At 46.3% G+C, this 19,204-nt stretch overlaps 1 protein-coding gene, 2 non-coding genes and 1 pseudogene across 3 annotated transcripts; 1 reads left to right on the top strand and 3 right to left on the bottom strand.

The window, feature by feature from the left end:
• The first annotated feature begins 7,623 nt into the window (after positions 1–7,623).
• On the top strand, positions 7,624–7,708 carry LOC126019562 (uncharacterized; annotated as a pseudogene).
• Positions 7,709–13,045: 5,337 nt separating this feature from the next.
• On the bottom strand, positions 13,046–17,332 carry RPS13 (ribosomal protein S13). Its single transcript, XM_049781099.1, has 6 exons — positions 17,237–17,332; positions 17,034–17,082; positions 16,765–16,843; positions 15,485–15,654; positions 14,115–14,215; positions 13,046–13,119 (listed from the first exon to the last, which is right to left on the bottom strand). Exons 1-6 carry the CDS (start codon positions 17,257–17,259, stop codon positions 13,086–13,088), a joined length of 456 nt encoding a protein of 151 aa, XP_049637056.1. The 5' UTR covers positions 17,260–17,332; the 3' UTR covers positions 13,046–13,085.
• On the bottom strand, positions 13,279–13,369 carry LOC126019600 (small nucleolar RNA SNORD14). The gene has a single exon (XR_007499235.1). It is a non-coding gene; the product is annotated as a small nucleolar RNA SNORD14 (small nucleolar RNA).
• LOC126019601 (small nucleolar RNA SNORD14) lies at positions 15,753–15,843 on the bottom strand. The gene has a single exon (XR_007499236.1). It is a non-coding gene; the product is annotated as a small nucleolar RNA SNORD14 (small nucleolar RNA).
• Positions 17,333–19,204: the final 1,872 nt, after the last annotated feature.

Genomic DNA, 19,204 nt, shown 5'->3' on the forward strand with positions numbered 1-19,204 from the left:
CCTGGCTCTGTGCTCAGAAATCGCTCATGGCAGGCTCAGGGGACCATATGGGATGCCAGGGATTAAACCCAGGTCTGCCACATACAAGACAAGCACCCTATCTGCTGTGCTATTACTCTGGTCCCTACCCAAAATTTTTATTTTGTTTTGCTTTTAGGCCACACCTGGCAATCCTCAAGGGTTATTCCTGGCTCTGCTCTCAGGATGTGTTCCTGGCAGTGCTCAAGGGACCACATGAGATGCCAGGGATTTAACACTGTAGACTGCTTGCTAAGCAAGCACCTTCCCTGCTGTACTATCACTTTGGCACTACTCAGATATTTTTAAATATTTGAAATATTTTTAAATAGTTGAAAAATCATAATCTTATGGTTCAAAGCAATAATACAGTGTGTAGGGTACTTCTTTTGGGGGAAGCTTGGGGAGAGTCACACCTAAATGTGTTCAGAGCTTACTCTGTGATCAGGGATCACTCCTGATGGGGCTTGGGGGAACAATATGTGGTACGGTCAGCTGTGTGCAAAGCAAGTGCCCTACCCATTGTACTCTTTGGCCTAGTGTTAAATTTTCTGAATGTGATGATGTTAGTTGTATACGAGAACCCTTTTCTCAGGTTAAGAATGTTTAACTGTGGGGCCGGGCGGTGGCGCTGGAGGTAAGGTGCCTGCCTTACAAGCGCTAGCCAAGGAACGGACAGCGGTTCGATCCCCCGGCGTCCCATATGGTTCCCCCCAAGCCAGGGGCGATTTCTGAGCACATAGCCAGGAGTAACCCCTGAGCGTCAAACGGGTGTGGCCCAAAAACCAAAAAAAAAAAAAAAAAAAAAAAAAAAAAGAATGTTTAACTGTTTAGAATGAAAATGTCATGACTTTTGTAACCAACTTTCAAATTTCTCAATAAATAAGTAGATTCATAAAGAGAGAGGCCAGAGCAATAGTACAGTGGGTAGGATGTTTGCCTTGTACATGGCCAACCTGAGTTTTATCCTCAGCATCCCCTATGATCCCTTGAGAACTGCCAGGAGTAATTCTTTGGCAGTCAGGAATTACTCCTAAGCATTATCAGGTATGCCTCTCCTCACATAGATTCACAAAGAAAGATAAAGCAGGGGCTGGAGTGATAATGCAGTGGAGGGCATTTGACTTTCATGCAGCAAAAGGTATTTCTGAGTACATAGCCAGGAATAACTCCTGAGCATCACTGGGTGTGGTAGAAAGAAAAAAAAGGAAGGAAGGAAGGAAGGAAGGAAGGAAGGAAGGAAGGAAGGAAGGAAGGAAGGAAGGAAGGAAGGAAGGAAGGAAGGAAGGAAGGAAGGAAGGAAGGAAGGAAGAAGAAGAAAGAAAAGAAAGAGAAGAAAGAAAGAAAGAAAGAAGAAAGGAAAGAAAGAAAGAAAGGAAAGAAAGAAAGAAAGAAAGAAAGAAAGAAAGAAAGAAAGAAAGAAAGAAAGAAAGAAAGAAAGAAAGAAAGAAAGAAAAAAAAAAAAAAAAAAAAAAAAAAAAAAAAAAAAAAAAAAAAAAAAAAAAAAAAAAAAAAAAAAAAAAAAAAAAAAAAAAGAAAGAAAGAGAAAGAAAGAAAAAAGAAAGAAAGAAGAAAGAGAGAGAAAGAGAAAGAAAGAAAGAAAGAAAGAGAGAAAGAAAGAAAGAAAGAAAGAGAAAGAAAAAGAAAGAGAAAGAAAGAAAGAAAGAGAGAAAGAAAGTAAGAGAAAGAAAGTAAGAGAAAGAAAGAAAGAAGCAAGAGAGAAAGGAAAGGAAGGCCAGAAGAAAGAAGAAAGGAAGGAAGAAAAAAGAAAGATAAAGCAAGCATGTAACTGATGAATTTAAAAATATAGGTATTAGGGGCCCGGCGGTGGCGCTGGAGGTAAGGTGCCTGCCTTGTCTGCGCTAGCCTAGGACGGACCGCGGTTCGATCCCCCGGCGTCCCATATGGTCCCCTAAGAAGCCAGGAGCAACTTCTGAGCGCATAGCCAGGAGTAACCCCTGAGCATCACAGGGTGTGGCCCAAAAACAAAACAAAACAAAACAAAATATATATATAGGTATTAGGGCCTGGAGAGATAGTACAGAGGTGTTTGCCTTGCAAGCAGCCAATCCAGGACCAATGGTCCCCGGTGCCTGCCAGGAGCTATTTCTGAGCAGATAGCCAGGAGCAACCCCTGAGCACCCCGGGTGTGGCCTAAAAACCATATATATATATATATATATATATATATATATATATGTATGTATGTATTAAATGTCTTGCAATTGTGGGAGCCACACCCCCCAGTGTTCAGGGCTTATTCTAGGGCTCTGTGATCAGGGATTGCTCCTGGTGGGGATTAGGGGGCCATACCTGGTGCTGAGGATTAAACCCAGGGTAGCTGTGTGCATGGCAAGTTCCCTGCCATTCTGGCCCAATTTTCATATTCAAGTATTTGGTAGTGAACTAATGAGGGATATGAATGTTTAAATGAAAAAAAAAACTCCTAAATATTGCTGTGCATTATAAAACTTGGGCTGAAAACTCCTAGATATTACTGTGTTTTATAAAACATGGGTGGAAAATGATGCCTCAAGTTGGAAGAATTGAAGTTAGGGTTAAAGGGAACAGGAATAGGAACATGGTATTGGGCCCAAGTGATTGTACAGTGGGTAGGGTGCTTGCCTTACACAATGTCTGACATACTACATTGGCACCCAAAGCCTCACCAGGTGTGATTCCTGAGAGCAGAGCCAGGAGTAACCCCCAGACCACTTCCGGGTGTGCCCCCAAATAAAAGCCCTGCCCCCAGTAATTTGGACAGAGGACCTTTAAACCCATCAAGCAAATAATTATGCTTGATGGGGCCAGAGTGATAGTACATCTAGTTGGCACTTGCCTTGCACATTGCCAACCATGGTTCCATCCTTGGCATTCCATATGGTTTCTTGCCCCCTTCAGGAGTGATTCCTGAGAACAGAACAAGGAGTAAACCCTGAACATTGCTGGGTGTGACTCCCAAACCAAGTCAAAAACAAAAAAAGAAATACATATGCTTGAGTGTGATGTGGGAGTAAAGGGGGGGTATTTTTGTTTGTTTGTTTGTTTTGTTATTAGGCCATATCCGGCAATGTTCAGGGGTTACTCCTGGCTCTGCATTCAGGAATCATTCCTGGCAGGGTAGGAGGACCATAAGGAATGCCAGGGACTGAATCCAGGTTGGTCCCAGGTCAGCCTCGTGTAAGGTAAACACGAGGTAAACCACTCTGCTATCACTCAGTCCTGGGAGGGGGTGTGTGTGTCTTAATGCAGTACAACTGTTGTTGTTATGAGTAGAAGTCAGGAAAGCTGTGTGCAGAGAATGAGCCCCAAGGAAAGACTCTCTGAGATGACAGCCGACCGCATGCCAGGAAGAGAGGCCTCACAGACCAGCCTGATGGCAGCTGGGACTGCCAGCCTCTGGGGGGCATACCTTTCTATTATTCAGACTGGGCTCCTAGGGCACAGGCTTGTTCTAACCATACAACTGTTTCACTCAACAGACTCAGATTCTTCTCATCTACTTCTTTTACTCCTCATAATCAATTTAGCTATTTTAATTTCTCACCTCCTGCCCCCCAAGGTTTGGGGTTCGGGGAGCTACACCCAGCGGTGCTCAAGTACTCCCTAAGATTTGATCCTGGTGGTGGTTGGGGCAGGGGAACTAGGCAGTGCAAGGAATCGCAAAAGGCCTCTTACACGCAAACAAAGCTTGTGCATTGGTTCTTTGAACCGTCTTCCCTGGCCCTACCCTCCAGGTATAGACAGCTCTCATTCCCCACGCATTCAACCTAATGCTCCTTCAGGCCTGGTCCAATCTTCACAGAGCCTCCTCCCATCAGCAGTGATGTTACAGCAGAGGGGTTCAGAGGAGACTTGGCAGCTTCCTGCTGCCCTCTGGCGGTACTCCCTGGGGCCTGCGCACTTCTCTGGGGTCTGCCTCTCCCCACTTGGCATCTTAACTTCCTTGAGCAGACTGAAGGGTCCTGCCTGGTCAAATTATGCTGATTTCCTTGGATCTAGTGGTTCAGATCTGGGGTCTGCGTGACCCTAAGACTGAGCCAGAATGTCTCAAATAATTTTGGAGAGGCAATGATGTGGGGGGGGGTGCGGGGGAGGAAGTTTGGGATTGGGGAGAGAAAAAAGACACTTCAAGTGAAACACCTTTAATAAAATCATTTTATTCCCTCCCCTTCACGAGTCATGCTTTTTTACAGAAACGTCTAAAAACACAGACTTGGGAGCTTTCAACTCTTTCCACAGTCCATTGTGATCTTTCCTGTGCACATCACAGTGACAGGTTAAGGGGTTGGCAACATGTTTGAGTGGGTGCAGTGTCACATGTGGGGGTGGCAGTCTGATCATCAGTCCTTCATGGTTCTCTCAAACTTAAAGCAGCCACACCAGAATTAGTCCTCAAAACTGTCAGGTATGACCCTAAAACTAGAAAATAAGACTAATGGCACCTGCTTCCACCTTCCCATTAGATCCCGTTCCTCACCTATCTGCTCAGAAATGGGGGCTTTGCTGTTTTGTAATGCTGGAATCAAATTCCAACCTCATATGTGCAAGACCTGCACTTTACTGTTGAGCCACATCTTCTGCCTACTTGTTTTATAGTTTTTGGCAGCATGAATGGACTGTCTCACAAGCAAAGCTCCCACTGAGGCACAACACAGCTCCAAGAATCATATTTTGTCTTTTGTTTTGGGAGGAAAAGGAATATGAGCCACACCTGGCAGTGCTCAGGGCTAATTCCTGGCTCTGTGCTCAGGGATCACTCTTGGCAGTGCTCAGGGTACCCTGGGGGTGCCAGGGATCAAACCCAGGCCAGCTGCAATACAAAGCAAGCACTTTGTATTATTGTACACAGACCCTACATCTGAACCACAAGATCCAAGAAAATCAGCATGATCTGGCCAGGCAGGTATAATTGTTGTACTATTGTTACAGTCAGAGATGTACAGTAGGGAGGTCCTGGTACTGTATTTTCAAGGAATAATAAAACTTCAGAAGAAGTTGACTAGCCCTAGTAAAGAAATTAGAGCATTCTAAAATTTTTTGGAGGGCCACACCTATCAGTACTCAGGAGTTACTCCTGGATCTGCACTCAGGAATTACACCTGGTGCAACTGGGGAACCATCTGTGGTGCCAGATTCTGGACCCAGGTCAACTGTGTGCAAGGCAAGCACCCTATCTGCTGTGCAATCTCTCCTACCCAGAAGCACTTTCTCTCCAGCCTCCCATTACAACTTCTAACTATTGCCAACTATTGACAACCAGAAAAAGTAGGCTAAAGCACATCACAAACAATTCATTGGGAAGCTTTGAAATGAGCAAAAAGGTTATAAAAACAAACAAGCAAGTCTCTTAAAAGATGTGGAAATTGCTTTAGAAAGCATGAAAATAACACTACAGGAAAAGGGGACAATGATGAGGGGATTCATTTTTCAATCAAATCTTGTTTCCATCTAAATGTCGTCCCAAGAACACGTTCAGTAAAATCGTTTTCAGCCACATCCCATGTCTGTGTACGAGGCAACCAGAGAGACTGCAGCTGCCCCACAGGTCTTCTAGGATCCTCATACCCTGGCAAAATAAACACCAGCCTAACCATGAGTGTGTGGAGTCCTACAGGGAGCCTGAGTTGGCTCCCATCGGGCAGTTTGCAGGAGGCAGATATAGGGTCCTCTATAGGTTCTCCCAGGGGAGGGTTCCTCACAGGACACAGACCTGTACCAGGTGATTCCCACACAGGGTGAGGTAGGGAGAACACTGGGGCTCTTGTAAATTGGAAGATGTTACAGGTCCCTCAGCTGCAGAAATTCAGCCCATCTCTACCTCCCCTACCCCCAAGGAGTGATCAGCTGTGGTTTCTGGGAAACAAACCATCCCCAGAGTGAATCTGATTATATGCAAGGATCTGGTAGGTCTAAATTGGACAGGGCAGAGCTAGAGAGATATCTCAGTGGGTTAGAAAGAAAGCTTTGCATGCAGGAGGCCCAGGTTGGAGTCCCGGCACCACAGGGTCTACTGAGCACCACTTGTATATCTGTGCGGCTAGTGACATTCTGGGATTCAAGCTCCAGAAAGTGCCAAGGTGTTCTTGCCTGTATTCACTGTGTTTCCATTATGGAGCCCATACACCCTTGGATGAAGTCCCACAGTCCCAGATCACGTAGCTGTTCTGGTGCCACACACAGAATCAAGTATCAGACACTTGGCCTCCATTTGCAAGGCAAAGGCTTCTTGTTCCAGAGCCATCCTCTGGTGCCCACCCCCACTCCCAAGATTTTCACTCTTGCCAGGTCTGCTCAAAACCACTGACTCTGATCCAGAAGTACAGTCTCATTAAGTGTGCCAGTGTTTCTCTGTCTATCCTCCTTCTCTGTCCAACCTAGAAGGATCTAGGCTTCCTTCAGTTGAGCTAAGTGAACTTCCTTGAATGGGTCATTCATGACAGCTACTTTCTGTAGAAACAATGCTAGCTCTTTGTTCATTACAGTAAAAAAAAAAAAATTGAGCTTCAATTAAAAAAACTAAAACGCCTACAAAATCCTGTGGACCTAGACCTAACTCTCTCCTTCCTTAGCCTCCTTTTATCTCCCCTCATTCGCTGAGCTACTCTTGCTACAGGCCTTTGTATAGGCCACAGACCTGCAACTAAACTGATTTCAATCTGTAGGTGTGAAAATATTGAAAGCCAAGGGTATAGGGATGAAGAGAGGACCTAATGAGCAAGAACATAGGCCCAGATCAATCCCTGGCACTGCAGCATTTCCAGGAAGATAAAGCATGGAGTAGTCCCTGAGCACTGTTCGGTGTGGCCCAAATATGAAAATAAAGCTGATGGAGCTAGAGAGACAGCACAGCATTAAGGTACTTGATTCCTGGTACTACATAGGTTTAGCTGGAGTGTTAAGTGTGGCCTCAGGTCCCCTAATGTAGGCCATTGGCTGTGTGTGAAAGGCCCATCCCATCTTTTCAATACTTTCCCTTTAGGTTACAGCTTTAGGTCACTTCCTGAGCACAGGGAAGTGGTTGAGTGCTAGAGTACTTTGCCTTGTAAGCATGAGACCTGGGTTCAATATCCAGCATTGCAAAACTGGAAGGGAAGAAGGGGGATTACTTTTTGGGGAAGTCTGCTTGGTAAACCTGCCCCCCAAAAGAAAGAGCTTCTTCTATAGAGATCCCATGAGAGAAGTGTAAGGATAGCTCAGTTCCCCAGTTCACTATTACTCAGCTGAAGTTGGAGCAGGGTCTGAAAGGGTGTATGGGTCCACTGTGTTGATTTTGGCGACTGGCTCCTACTGAAGTCTGGAGCACTCAGCTTGTCACAGAACACTGGCTGCAGCTCTTTGTTCGGGACCAGAATGGGAAAGAACCACCCGTGTGGCCTTCAGCACTCATTCCATATATTCAAATTGTAAATAAAGGGTTGGAGGGACCAGACACCAGGTGAAGTACTTGCTTTACACCCAGCTGACCCGGGTTCATTCTCAGGCAACCCATATAGCCACTAGATCTTGCCAGAAATTATCCCTGAGTACAAAGCAAGAGTAAATCTTGAACACTCCGGGTATGGCCCCAGAACTAAACCTAGGACAAACAGAAAATGAAAGTCAATTGCTTCTTGGCCTTGTGGCTAAGATCAAGTGTAGTATATATTATAGTTTAATACTTGATATGTCCTGAACTGTGCAACCTCTCTGGAAGGCAAAAGGAAAAAAAAAAAAAACAACAACAACAACAACCAAAAAACAGTCAGGTGGACAGAAGATAGGGAGACAGCTCAGCTCAAGCAGTAGAGCACATACCTAGCATATGAAAAGTCAAGTACAGTCCATTTCCCCTGGTTCCTGCCTTTTCTCAATTTCATCTTTAATGAGAGAGGAAATTTATTTCATAATAAAGCATTTATGACACTCTTTTATTTTTTATTTTTTTGCCACACCCAGTGATGCTCAGGGGCTATGCGCTAAGAAATCACTCCAGGTTCGGGGGACTATATGGGATGTAGAGAATTGAACGCGGACCATCCCAGGTCGGCCACGTGCAAGGCAGACACCTTACCGCTGTCCGGCCCTGACAAACACTCTTAAAAATAACTGTAATCGGGTCGGAGAGATAGCACAGTGGTAGGGTGTTTGCCTTGCAAGCAGCTTACAACAGTGGTTCAAATGCTGGCATCCCATATGGTCCCCTGTGCCTGCCAGGAGCAATTTCTGAACACAGAACCAGGAATAACCCCTAAGCGCCACTAGGTGTGGCCCAAAAACAAAACAAACAAACAAATAAAACTGTAATCAGTTTCTGGGGAAGTTGTGAAAATTCAAAGAAATAATTGTGAGATGACCTTTAAATTAGAAGGGGCCAGGGGCCAGAGAGATACCATGGAGGTAGAGCGTTTGTCTTGCATGCAGAAGGACGGTGGTTCAAATCCCGGCATCCCATATCGTCCCCTGAGCCTGCCAGGAGCGATTTCTGAGTGTAGAGCCAGGAGTAACCACTGAGCACTGCCAGGTGTGACCCAAAAACCAATATATATACATAAGGTATAAGGATTATGAGAAACAAAAACAAGATGTGCCCTCTAGCAGCAAAGCGAATCACTGCATTCAGAGAAAATTCAAATCCTGTGCTGTCAAGGATGTCAGAATCCAGATCCCAAAGAGGATGCCTGGAAACTTGAGCCTCTAATGAAAAGGATAAACATAAAGGAGCTCATGAAAAAACAGACAATGTAGTGGCAGAAAAGGCTTAGGGTTGCAGTCACGCAGCTTCTGGTTGCTGTAGCAACCAGCTATGTAGCAGTAACATGAGAAGGATAAACCCTCATCAGGAAGCTGGAAAGACAGTACAGCTATTAAGCAAATGCATTTGCCTTATATGCAACTGATAAGGATACAATCCCTGGAACTCCATTTGGTCCCCTGAGCAGTGTCAGGAGTAAATCCCTCTGGACAGAGAAGTTTAAAACTATCATTAATGTACTCAGATATAAGATATTTTATCTAGACAAGAAAAGGTTTCTAGAGGCCAGAGAGATAGCAGTAGGGTGTTTGCCTTGCATGCTGCCAACCCGGGACAGTCTCGGGTTCAATTTCAGCATCCCCTATGGTCCTCCAAGCCTGCCAGGAGTGATTTACTTCCATGCTATCTCTCCAGCCAGGAGTGATTTTTGAGCGTAGAGCCAGGAGTAACCCCTGAGCGCTGCCAGGTGTGACGGAAGGAAGGAAGGAAGGAAGGAAGGAAGGAAGGAAGGAAGGAAGGAAGGAGGGAGGGAGGAGGGAAGGAGGGAGGAGGGAGGGGAGGGAGGAGGGGGAGGGAGGGAGGGAGGAGGGAGGGAGGGGGAGGGAGGGAGGAGGGAAGGAAGGAAGGAAGGAAGGGAAGGAAGGGAAGGAAGGAGGGAAGGAGGGAGGGAGGGAGGAAGGAAAGAAGGAAGAAAGAAAAAGAAAGAAAAGAAAAGAAAAAAGGTTTCTAAAAAATTCAATGAACAAAAATGAGCTCTGAGCAATGGTAAGCTGGAGCTGCCTCACAGGAGTTAAAGACATAAGTTCTGGGGCCTGAGCGATAGTACAGTGGGTAGGGTGTTTGCTTTGCATACAGCTGGCCCAGTTTTGGTCCCCTATGTCCCATATAATATCCTGAGCAACCCCATTAGTAAGCACCACCTAAAACCAAGACAAAGTTTTAAGAATTCTACAAGTCAGTCAAAGCAGACATTATTTTTTTTAAATATTAATGACAAAGGCCAAAGTGGTAACACAGTGAGTAGGGCGTTTGCCTTGCACGTGGCCCCAACCCGGGTTGGATCACTGTATCCCATATGGTCCCCAGAGCATGCGAGGAGTTATTTCTGAGTGCAGAGCCAGGAGTAACTCCTGAGCGCCACCAGTTGTCATCCAAACAAATAAAAATTAGTGACTGGCTAGGGGCAAAAGGGTAGTTGCTTCAGATTCCTGGTGTTCCATATGCACCAGATGTGATCCTGCGGTTCTGCTTTGGTTTTGTTTTTTGGTGCAGGGTGTCCTAGGGCAGCTTCTCCCAACACTGCTCAACCAATCCACCAACTGGTGATTGATGAGTCAATGCTTGAGCCTCTGATATGGTACTGATTGGACTACATGGTTCTTAGGGCAATCCTAGCATTGGTCAAGGTCTGCAGTAAAATCCAAATGGCACTAGGGCCACTTGTCACACAGGGAATGAATTAAACCTGGGGTCTTTTTTTTTTTTTTTTTGGTTTTAGGGTCATGTCCAGCAGCACTCAGAGGTTACTCCTGGCTCTACGCTCAGAAATTGATCCTGGCAGGCTTGGGGGACCATATGGCATGCCGAGATTCAAACCACCATCCTTCTGCATGCAAGGCAAATGTCCTACCTCCATGTTATCTCTCTGGCCCCAAACCTGGGGTCTTGTATGTGCAAGGTAGCATCCCTTCCCCCTAACCTATATCCCTGACCCCAGCTCTGCTGTCTATAATCCCAGGAGTGACAGTAATTTATGGTTCATCCAGGTGTGTGTATGTGTGGAGTGTGTATGATCGCCAGCATGCACCAACTACAGCTACAAGGATGTTAACTGTGTGTGTGTGTGTGTGTGTGTGTGTGTGTGTGTGTGTGTGTGTGTGTATGATCAACAGCATGCACCAACTACAGCTACAAGGATGTAACTGGTTGGCAAGGGCCACTTCTGGCAAGACTGTATGCACAGCAGCTACCCCACAAGCACCACAGCTGGACCTTTAGTTCTGTTTAGGGGCCACATCCAGCAATGCTCAGGTTTTACTGTTTTACTGGCACTGCACTCCTGGCAAACTCTGAGGACCACAATTTATACCAGGGTTGGCCATATGTAAGGCAAGAGCATCATCAATGGCACTATCTTTATGGCCCTGACAGAACTAAAACTTTTTTGCTTCTAAGGAGTGCAGCCTACAGCGGGCACAAGCACAAACCCAGTCTCCTCAAGCATAGGCCCTTAACAAGCACAACAGTAAAAAAAAAAAAAAGTGTGCAAAACCACCACCCCCCCCATATCACAACAGTGAAGGTGGGGGAGAGAAATGAATAAAAACCTTTCTTCGGGGCTGGAGAGATAACATGGTGGCTTGAATTGGCATCCCATATGGTCCCCTGTGCCTGCCAGGGGCAATTTCTGAGCATCAAGCCAGGAGTAACCCCTGAGCGCTGCTGGGTGACCCAAAAAACAAAAACAAAACAAAACAAAACCTTTCATTTGGGCCACTCGGAGTAAGCTGGCAAATTGCTCAGAGCACTCAATTGATGCTTGAGTCTCCATGAAAACATGCAACCCAGGAAGGTCCTTTCTCCACCTCCATGCACAAAATACAGTATTTTCCGGCGTGTAAGACAACCCCCTAATTTTGCAGTTAAAACATAGGTTTAGGCCTATATTCACTGTATGACAGAACGTTCCTGTGCTGCAGCTGTATGTACCACAGTGAGCCAATCACAAGTAAAGGTTCAAAGGTTATATGTAATAGACTGCCTCTCTGACTCTGGCCAATCTAAGCAGGCTTTTTAGTGTAAATTCGGGTCCAGAACATTGTCTAATTTGCATGCATTAAAAGCCTGGTTGGATTGGCTGAGTTAGAGAGGCAGTCTGAACAGCCTTGCAGTGACTGGTGCAGGATCGAGTTGGAAAATTCGTTTTGTGCTAATATTGACAATTTACCTTTAGTGGCATATTGAAACATTTTTCGGGATATACTTGGCATATAAGACAACCCCCGATTTTTGGTTGACTTTTGTTTCAAAAGTCGTCTTATACACCGGAAAATATGGTAAATGAATTACAGCTCGACTATAAATCAACTATAACAATTATAAAATTAGCTTGTGTTTAGTCTTTTTTTGGGGAAGGAGTTGGAACCACATCTAGTGGTGGTTCGGGATGCCTTTTGGTGGGGTTCAGGGAGCTAGGTGTGGTGCAGTGAATCAAATCCAGCAAGATAAAGACTGTTTTTACAAACCCCATTCATTTCCTATTTTAGCCATCTTTTTGGGGTCTTTTAGGTCATACCCAGTGATCCTCAGGGGTTATTCCTGACTGCATTCAAGAAATTACTCCTTTAAGTACTTAGGGGACCATATGGGATGCAGGGGATATGGTTGTATATGGGTAGGGCACTTGTCAGCCTGGAAGGACAAGGCACATGCTATTGCTCTCGCCCCTATTTTTACCATTCCTAACCCATAATTTTTTTTTTTTTTGGTTTTTGGGTCACACCCAGCGGCTCTCAGGGGTTACTCCTGGCTCGATGCTCCTGGCAAGGCAAATGGCTTACCTCCATGCATACTCAGCAGCCCTCCCTAACCCATAATTTAAAGTAATTTATGTTCATTTATTCTATAGAGGAAATTCCAGAAGAGCGACTGTCTTTCCCCAATTGCACATTGATATTGACCAGTCTGAGACCATCATGTCTCAAAAAGGGAAAACACAATGTAGTTCAACAAACTTTTGTGAAAAGAGCAAGTCACAGAATATAAAACTTAGGAAATCTAATGCTGGAGGCAAAGACTGCAGGCATCAATGGCAAAAGAACTCAGAATCAGGGCCAGAGGGAGGTAAAAAACACTCCCCCCATGTGCAGGCTCAATTCCTGACACTTGTCAAGTCTCAAGCCATATAACTGAGTTTGTAAATATCATGCCAGACATTTCAAGACAAGAAAAATTAGAGTAGGTCATAAATCAATCAGAAAGTTACCTGTCTCTCAAAGGAACATTTTGAAAGAAATCAAAGAACCAACATTCTTGTACTTTTCCTTAAAGGGGAAGACTACCAGACACTTGACAGCTGGTGTAGGTCTTCTGATGGATGGACCAGGGCTCTGCCTGGTACTGGAAACCAACTTCAGCATCCAAGTCATGCCAGGCTTGTGTTCCACCCTCAGCCAGCAGCCCAGCCCAACAGGTGTGGTCCAAAAAACAACATAAAGAGCCAACCAATACATATCAACCATCCATACATTTGGAGAAAAGTGGGGAGAGAAAAAAAAAAACACAAAAATATGCTTCTAGTTAAACAATGATTTTATTGCCTGAATACACAAATTTATGCAACCAAGGCTGAGGCTGTTGATGATTCACTGAAAAAGAAAAATAGGATACGGAATTAGCAACAGTCTTATATACTCACCACCAGTTTTTTTTCTAAATTGGTTATTAATAAACCCCTATTTAAAAATGTAGCTAAATTTTTCAATTTAGTGGCCCATTGTGACACTTCATGCAAAATATGAAGATGCTCACTCAGACATCCAAGGAAGAACTGACCAACATGAAGAAAAAACTTTCTGGTGGAAACTGCGAATGTTTGGAAATCAATCATCATAGTGAGCAACTGTGTAAAAATGAAGACTGACAAACACGTGGGACTGAAGGTTTGACCAGTAAACTGAACACCACATACAATGTACTATAAGGGCTTATTCTAGTTCTCAATCCAGGATCTGCAAAATATAGCTTTCTGCTTTGCTTGTCTTTTTTTTTTTTTTTTTGGGTTTTGGGCCACACTCAGCGGTGCTCAGGGGTTACTCCTGGCTGTCTGCTCAGAAATAGCTCCTGGCAGGCACGGGGACCATATGGGACACCGGGATTCGAACCAACCACCTTTGGTCCTGGATCGGCTGCTTGCAAGGCAAACACTGCTGTGCTATCTCTCCGGGCCCTTTGCTTGTCTTTTTAAGAAAAAAATCCAAGGGTCTGGGGAGACAGTACAACAGGCAGCATGCTTGCCTTACATACAGCCAATTTGGTCCAATCCTTAGCATTCCATATGGCTCCGAGATGGCTAAGAGTAATTCCTCCATGTAAACCCCAACCATACCCTATTTATATCACTGCATTTATTATTTTTTATTCCCTTTTTTTTGTTTTTCAGGCCACACCCATTTGATGCTTAGGGGTCACTCCTGGCTAAGCACTCAGAAATTGCCCCTGGCTTGGAGGGACCGACCATATGGGATGTCGGGGGATCGAACCACGGTCCTTCCTTGGCTAGCTCTTGCAAGGCAGACACCTTACCTCTAGCACCACCTCACCGGCCCCTATTATTTTTTATTCTAATAAAATTGATACTTACTATTTCCAATTGGGAGGGAGAACCCGTTTGGTCTTATAATAGCGGGCCAAACGGTGAATACGACTCTCAATTAGGATCAGACGGAATTTAGCATCCTTATCCTAGAATCAAAGCAGACAAAATAAATTCAAATTAATGATGAAGACAACCTGCATTTTCTCAAAATTTTAGGAAATTAAGTTTTTTAAAGGTATTTAAGTTTATCACAATTCCAATGCAAAACTATGTATTAAAGGTGAAAAATGAACAGAAGTAAAGGTGCTTGCCTTGGATGTGGCTGATTACATTTCAACCAACAGCACCACCGTACCCACTAGCTGTGGCGCTCCCCGCGGCCTCCAATTAAAACCTCCTTTTTTTTTTGTTTTGGGGCCACACCCGGCAGTGCTCAGGGGTTACTCCTGGCTGTCTGCTCAGAAATAGCTCCTGGCAGGCACGGGGACCACATGGGACACCAGAATTCGAACCAACCACCTTTGGTCCTGGATCAGCTGCTTGCAAGGCAAACGTCGCTGTGCTATCTGTCTGGGCCCAACCTCCATGTTTCTAACATGAAGGCTGGAGTGACGGCGGGCACAGTGGTAAAGTGCTTGCCTTGCACACCGCTGACCTGGTTTCAATCCCCAGCATCTCATATGATCCCCCAGGCTTGCCAGGGGCAATTTATGAATGCAACTTAACAAATCTAACCAAAGGAATATTAAGTAAAGGAACCAAAACCTGTTTCTCTAATACCTAATTTGTGCCCTAAGCCTTCTTAGAATCATAGGTTAAAAAAATTTAGGGGCTGGATAGTATGGAGTTGTAAGGCATTTGCCTTGCATGCAGAAGGACAGTAGTTCAAATTCCAGCATCCCATATGGTCCCCTGAGCCTGCCAGGGGCAATTTCTGAGCGTGGAGCGCTGCCGGGTGTGACCCCAAAATAAAAACAAAATTTTTTTTTAAATTAGGTTTTGGGTCACATCAGTGATGCTCAGGCCATTATTGTCAGTACTCAGGGACCAGATGGGACATCAGTCATCAAACTCTGGTAGAGTATGTGCAAGTCAAGCACTTACCTACTATCTCTCTGGTCCCACTGAACTTTTCTTTAAATGGTCAAAGAAAGCTTAACCAATTAAGATGCACTCTATGGGCTCAATCCTAGACACTTCCCCAACACTGCTCAAGAGTATCTGAGTCCTGGGCCTTAAGCAAAATTTGCTTTGAAATGAACTTATGATCCTTCATGTCTGATTTGTACATCTCTTTTTCCATAGGCAAAAAGTGGTCACATATGAAAAAAGGCCATCTTCTAAAATTAACTTAAATAATTCAAGTCAGATACTTCCATTTTATCTAATGCACACAAATACAGCAGTAGGTTTACCTTTCTGTTCCTCTCAAGATGCTTGCGGACAGCAACAGCTTTCTTAATTAAATGGTAGAGATCCTCGGGAAGATCAGGAGCAAGTCCTTTAGACTTAAGGATCCTCAGGATTTTATTGCCTGTCACAAAGCGCACTTGTGCAACACCATGGGAGTCCCTCAGGATGACACCTGAAAAAGCCAGAGCATGTTAAAGTATAAAGCCCCAAGATCATGCCTCTTTCTAAAACTAGGCTCATCTTATAAAACAACAGAGCCACAAGCAATGCTCACTCAGACATCCAAGGAAGGTTTGCCCATCACGAAGGAAGACCCTTCTGGTGGAAACTGCGAATGTTGGATACCACATCATCATAGTGAGCCTGCCTGACAGATGAGACTTTTTGCCCTGCCTACTTAGCAATAACTTAAACTACCTAACGTTTAATTCAAAATTTGTGCCAGGGCCCGGAGAGATAGCACAGCGGCGTTTGCCTTGCAAGCAGCCGATCCAGGACCAAAGGTGGTAAAGGTGGCTGGTTCGAATGCCGGTGTCCCATATGGTCCCCCGTGCCTGCCAGGAGCTATTTCTGAGCAGACAGCCAGGAGTAACCCCTGAGCACCGCCAGGTGTGGCCCCTCAAAAAACAAACAAATTTGTGCCAGACATTTCACTAAAAACTTTGCTTAATTTCTTCTTCAAGTAGCACCATCTGACTTGGCTTCCAGACAGTACTTACCTATTTTCTGTTGTGGAGGATCCCTCCCAGCAGATTAAGTTCTAGGAGGACAAGCTAATTAGTCTGTATGTACCCTCATCTACAAAGGTTGATCTAATTGTGACCTGGAAGTGAGTTACCAAACCCAAATCAACTCCCTTCCTGCCTCCATTTCCTCAACAGAACTTTTTTTCCTGGGAAAAGGTGATCATTACTTTGAATATGGAGGTTTTCAGCTTTTGCACCACATTTGGTGATGCTCTGAGCTTATTTCTGGCCTCGGGCTTCGATGTCCACATGCGGTCCCGAGACACAACCCGGGATCAGTGGTGTACAAAGGCAAGGAGCCTTAGAGTACTCCCATACAATCTGACTCCCTACTATCATTTTACTAAGAACTGGCATAGGGATCCCATGCATGCAAGCTGGAGGAAACAGATCTGAATCTCTAACAGCCATGCCTACTTAAAAAGACGTGCAAGTTCTGGGCAAAGAGGCAGCATGGAAAACCCCCAAGAGTGTGGCGGGCAGAGGTGCCACGCTGCACCCCGAGCCAGTTCCGGACAAGCTGGGCTACTACTCACCGATCTGGGATGGCGTCAGGCCCTTCTTGGCCAGCTTGTAGATCTGCTCCTTCACGTCGTCCGACGTCAGCTTCAGCCACTGTTGGTGCAAAAGGCGGCGGCGGCGGCTGCTTGAGGACGCGAGCCCGGGGCGGGGGCGCAGAAGCCGCACAGAGCAACCCCCACCCTGCGGACCACATTCTCCCCCCACATGGCCCCGGCCCCGCAACCCCCGAGGGTGGCGAGTTCCCCTCCACCTCCACGACCCCCGCTCCCCGCAGGCGACTTACGGTCGGGACGCTGCGGCGATACGGCAGAGCCGACTGGGACAGGCCCTTCCTAGGGAAGGAGACGACAGGGCGCGGGATGAGGCTGCGCGCCTGGGCCTGGGCGCACAGAGCTTCACCCCCAACGCCACGGCCCGCACTCGCGCCATCTTCCCGCTCCACACGCCCCTTCCAGCCCCGCGGCCCGCCCGACCACGCGAACTCACCCGGGAGCGTGCATGCGACCCATGATGGCGGCGGATGGGAGGCGAAAAAGAGAACGAGCGTGGAGACGCCGCAGGAAGCCACCCGACTCGCCGGAAGTGACGCCACACGCAGCCGAGCCCGCGCCGTGCCGCCTAGAGGGCGGGGCTTCGCGGCGGTGGCACGCCAGTGGAGACTGCGCGCGAGACTACATTTCCCGAAGTGCATTTCGACGTGACATCATTTCTCCCGCGACAGGATGACACTTCTGGGTATGCGCAGATTTCTAACTAAGGAGTTTCGTTCGGGCGGAGTGGGTTGTTTGGGTGGAGTTGGTTGTCTTCTTTTCTTTTCTTTTCTTTTTTTTTTTTTTTTTTTTTAATTTTTGCAATGTAGAAGATACAGGTTCCCCCCCCTACACAAGGCTTCTCCGACCGCAAGGAACAGACATTTTGTCGGTTTGCACGGTTGATCGCTTTAAAAGCCCGCGCTGCCTGCAGTCAGTCCTGGATATTAGAATCCTGGAGTGGGAATGGCGCGGAAGCCCATAAAACAATCTGGGTTCTGGCTACTGTTTTGGGGGGCCACACCTGGCTCTGCGCTTAGGAATCACTCCGGGCAGGCTCGGGAAACAATATGGGAATATGGGATCGAACCTGGGTTGCCTGCAATGCCAGGCAATGGGCTTTCCCAATATAGTATCGTTTTGGCCCCAGCACATCTCTCAAGTTCATCCACAGGTATTGCAAGTGTACATCTTTATCTTAAAACACCTCAAAAACCTTTGTTCAATAAATTTGTAGATATATCATGTTGTGTTACCTTAGAAGTAAAGGGCATTGACTACTGCCCAGGCAATGCTACCATTTTCTTTACTCCTGGTGGTGCTCAGGGAATAAGGGATGCTGAGGATCGAATCCAGGTAGATGGCTTGCAAGGCAAATGCCCTACGATAAATGCGATAATGTACTATCGCTCCAACCCCAGTGCTATCATTCTTTATCGCTTTACTATTTATCTCTCTAGTCCACTTTATGCCTATCTCTTTTTTGGAAGGGGGTGTTGGGTCACACTCAGCGGCGCTCAGGAGTTCCTCCTGGCTCTGCACTCAGAAATCGCTCCTGGCAGGCACAGGGGACCATATGGGATGTCGGGATTTGAACCGCCGACCGTCCTGAATCGGCTGTGTGCAAGGGAAACGCCCTACCGCTGTGCTATCTCTCCGGCCCCTCTTTATGCCTATTTCTGACTTAGGCACTCGAATTCCCTGGGATAACACAAGTGTCACTAAATCTTTAAGGGCAGGAGAGAGTACAGTGGGTGTATAAGCCACTTGCCTCTCATGAGGCTGACCCAGGGTCAGGGCCCTCCATTCCCTTGGTCCTGAGCACTGCCAGGAATAATTCCTGAGTGCAGATCCAGGAGTTACCCCTAAGCAACACCGGGTGTGGCTCAAAAAAAAAAAAAAAGTTGGAATGGGCAGTTTCCTTCATCAGCACCAGGAATCAAACTTCCTCCAGGCAGAGGCCCAAATGCTACCTTGGCACCAACTTGCTTCAGGGTGGGTTCATAAGACACCCAGACGGTAGGAAACAGCAACAACTTGCTGAGATTATCAGAAGACACTCTGATACCCCAGCTTCGACATAGGATCTGTGCAAAAACCATAAATTTTGTGGGTTTTTTTTTTGGGGGGGGGTTGGGTTTTGGGCCACACCCGCGGTGCTCAGGGGTTACTCCTGGCTGTCTGCTCAGAAATAGCTCCTGGCAGGCACGGGGGACCATATGGGACACCGGGATTCGAACCAACCACCTTTGGTCCTGGATCGGCTGCTTGCAAGGCAAACGCCGCTGTGCTCTCTCTCCGGGCCCGGGTTTTTGTTTTTTGCCTTTTGAGCCACACCTGGTGACACTCAGGGGCTATACCTGGCTACGCTCAGAAATCTCTCCTGTCTTGAGGGACCATATGGGACGCTGGGGCATCGAACCGC

This window comes from Suncus etruscus, chromosome 9, assembly GCF_024139225.1.
Source record: "Suncus etruscus isolate mSunEtr1 chromosome 9, mSunEtr1.pri.cur, whole genome shotgun sequence".
NCBI lineage: Eukaryota > Metazoa > Chordata > Mammalia > Eulipotyphla > Soricidae > Suncus > Suncus etruscus.

What these genes read in the sequence shown, in the direction of transcription:
- RPS13 (XM_049781099.1), bottom strand. Translation starts at nt 17,259, where the DNA reads ATGGGTCGCATGCACGCTCCCGG. An exon ending in CCTGACGCCATCCCAGATCG is followed by an intron (nt 15,655 to 16,764) that starts GTGAGTAGTAGC and finishes TGGCTTTTTCAG; the next exon opens with GTGTCATCCTGAGGGACTCC. An exon ending in CTCCCTCCCAATTGGAAATA is followed by an intron (nt 13,120 to 14,114) that starts GTAAGTATCAAT and finishes TTTCTTTTTCAG; the next exon opens with TGAATCATCAACAGCCTCAG.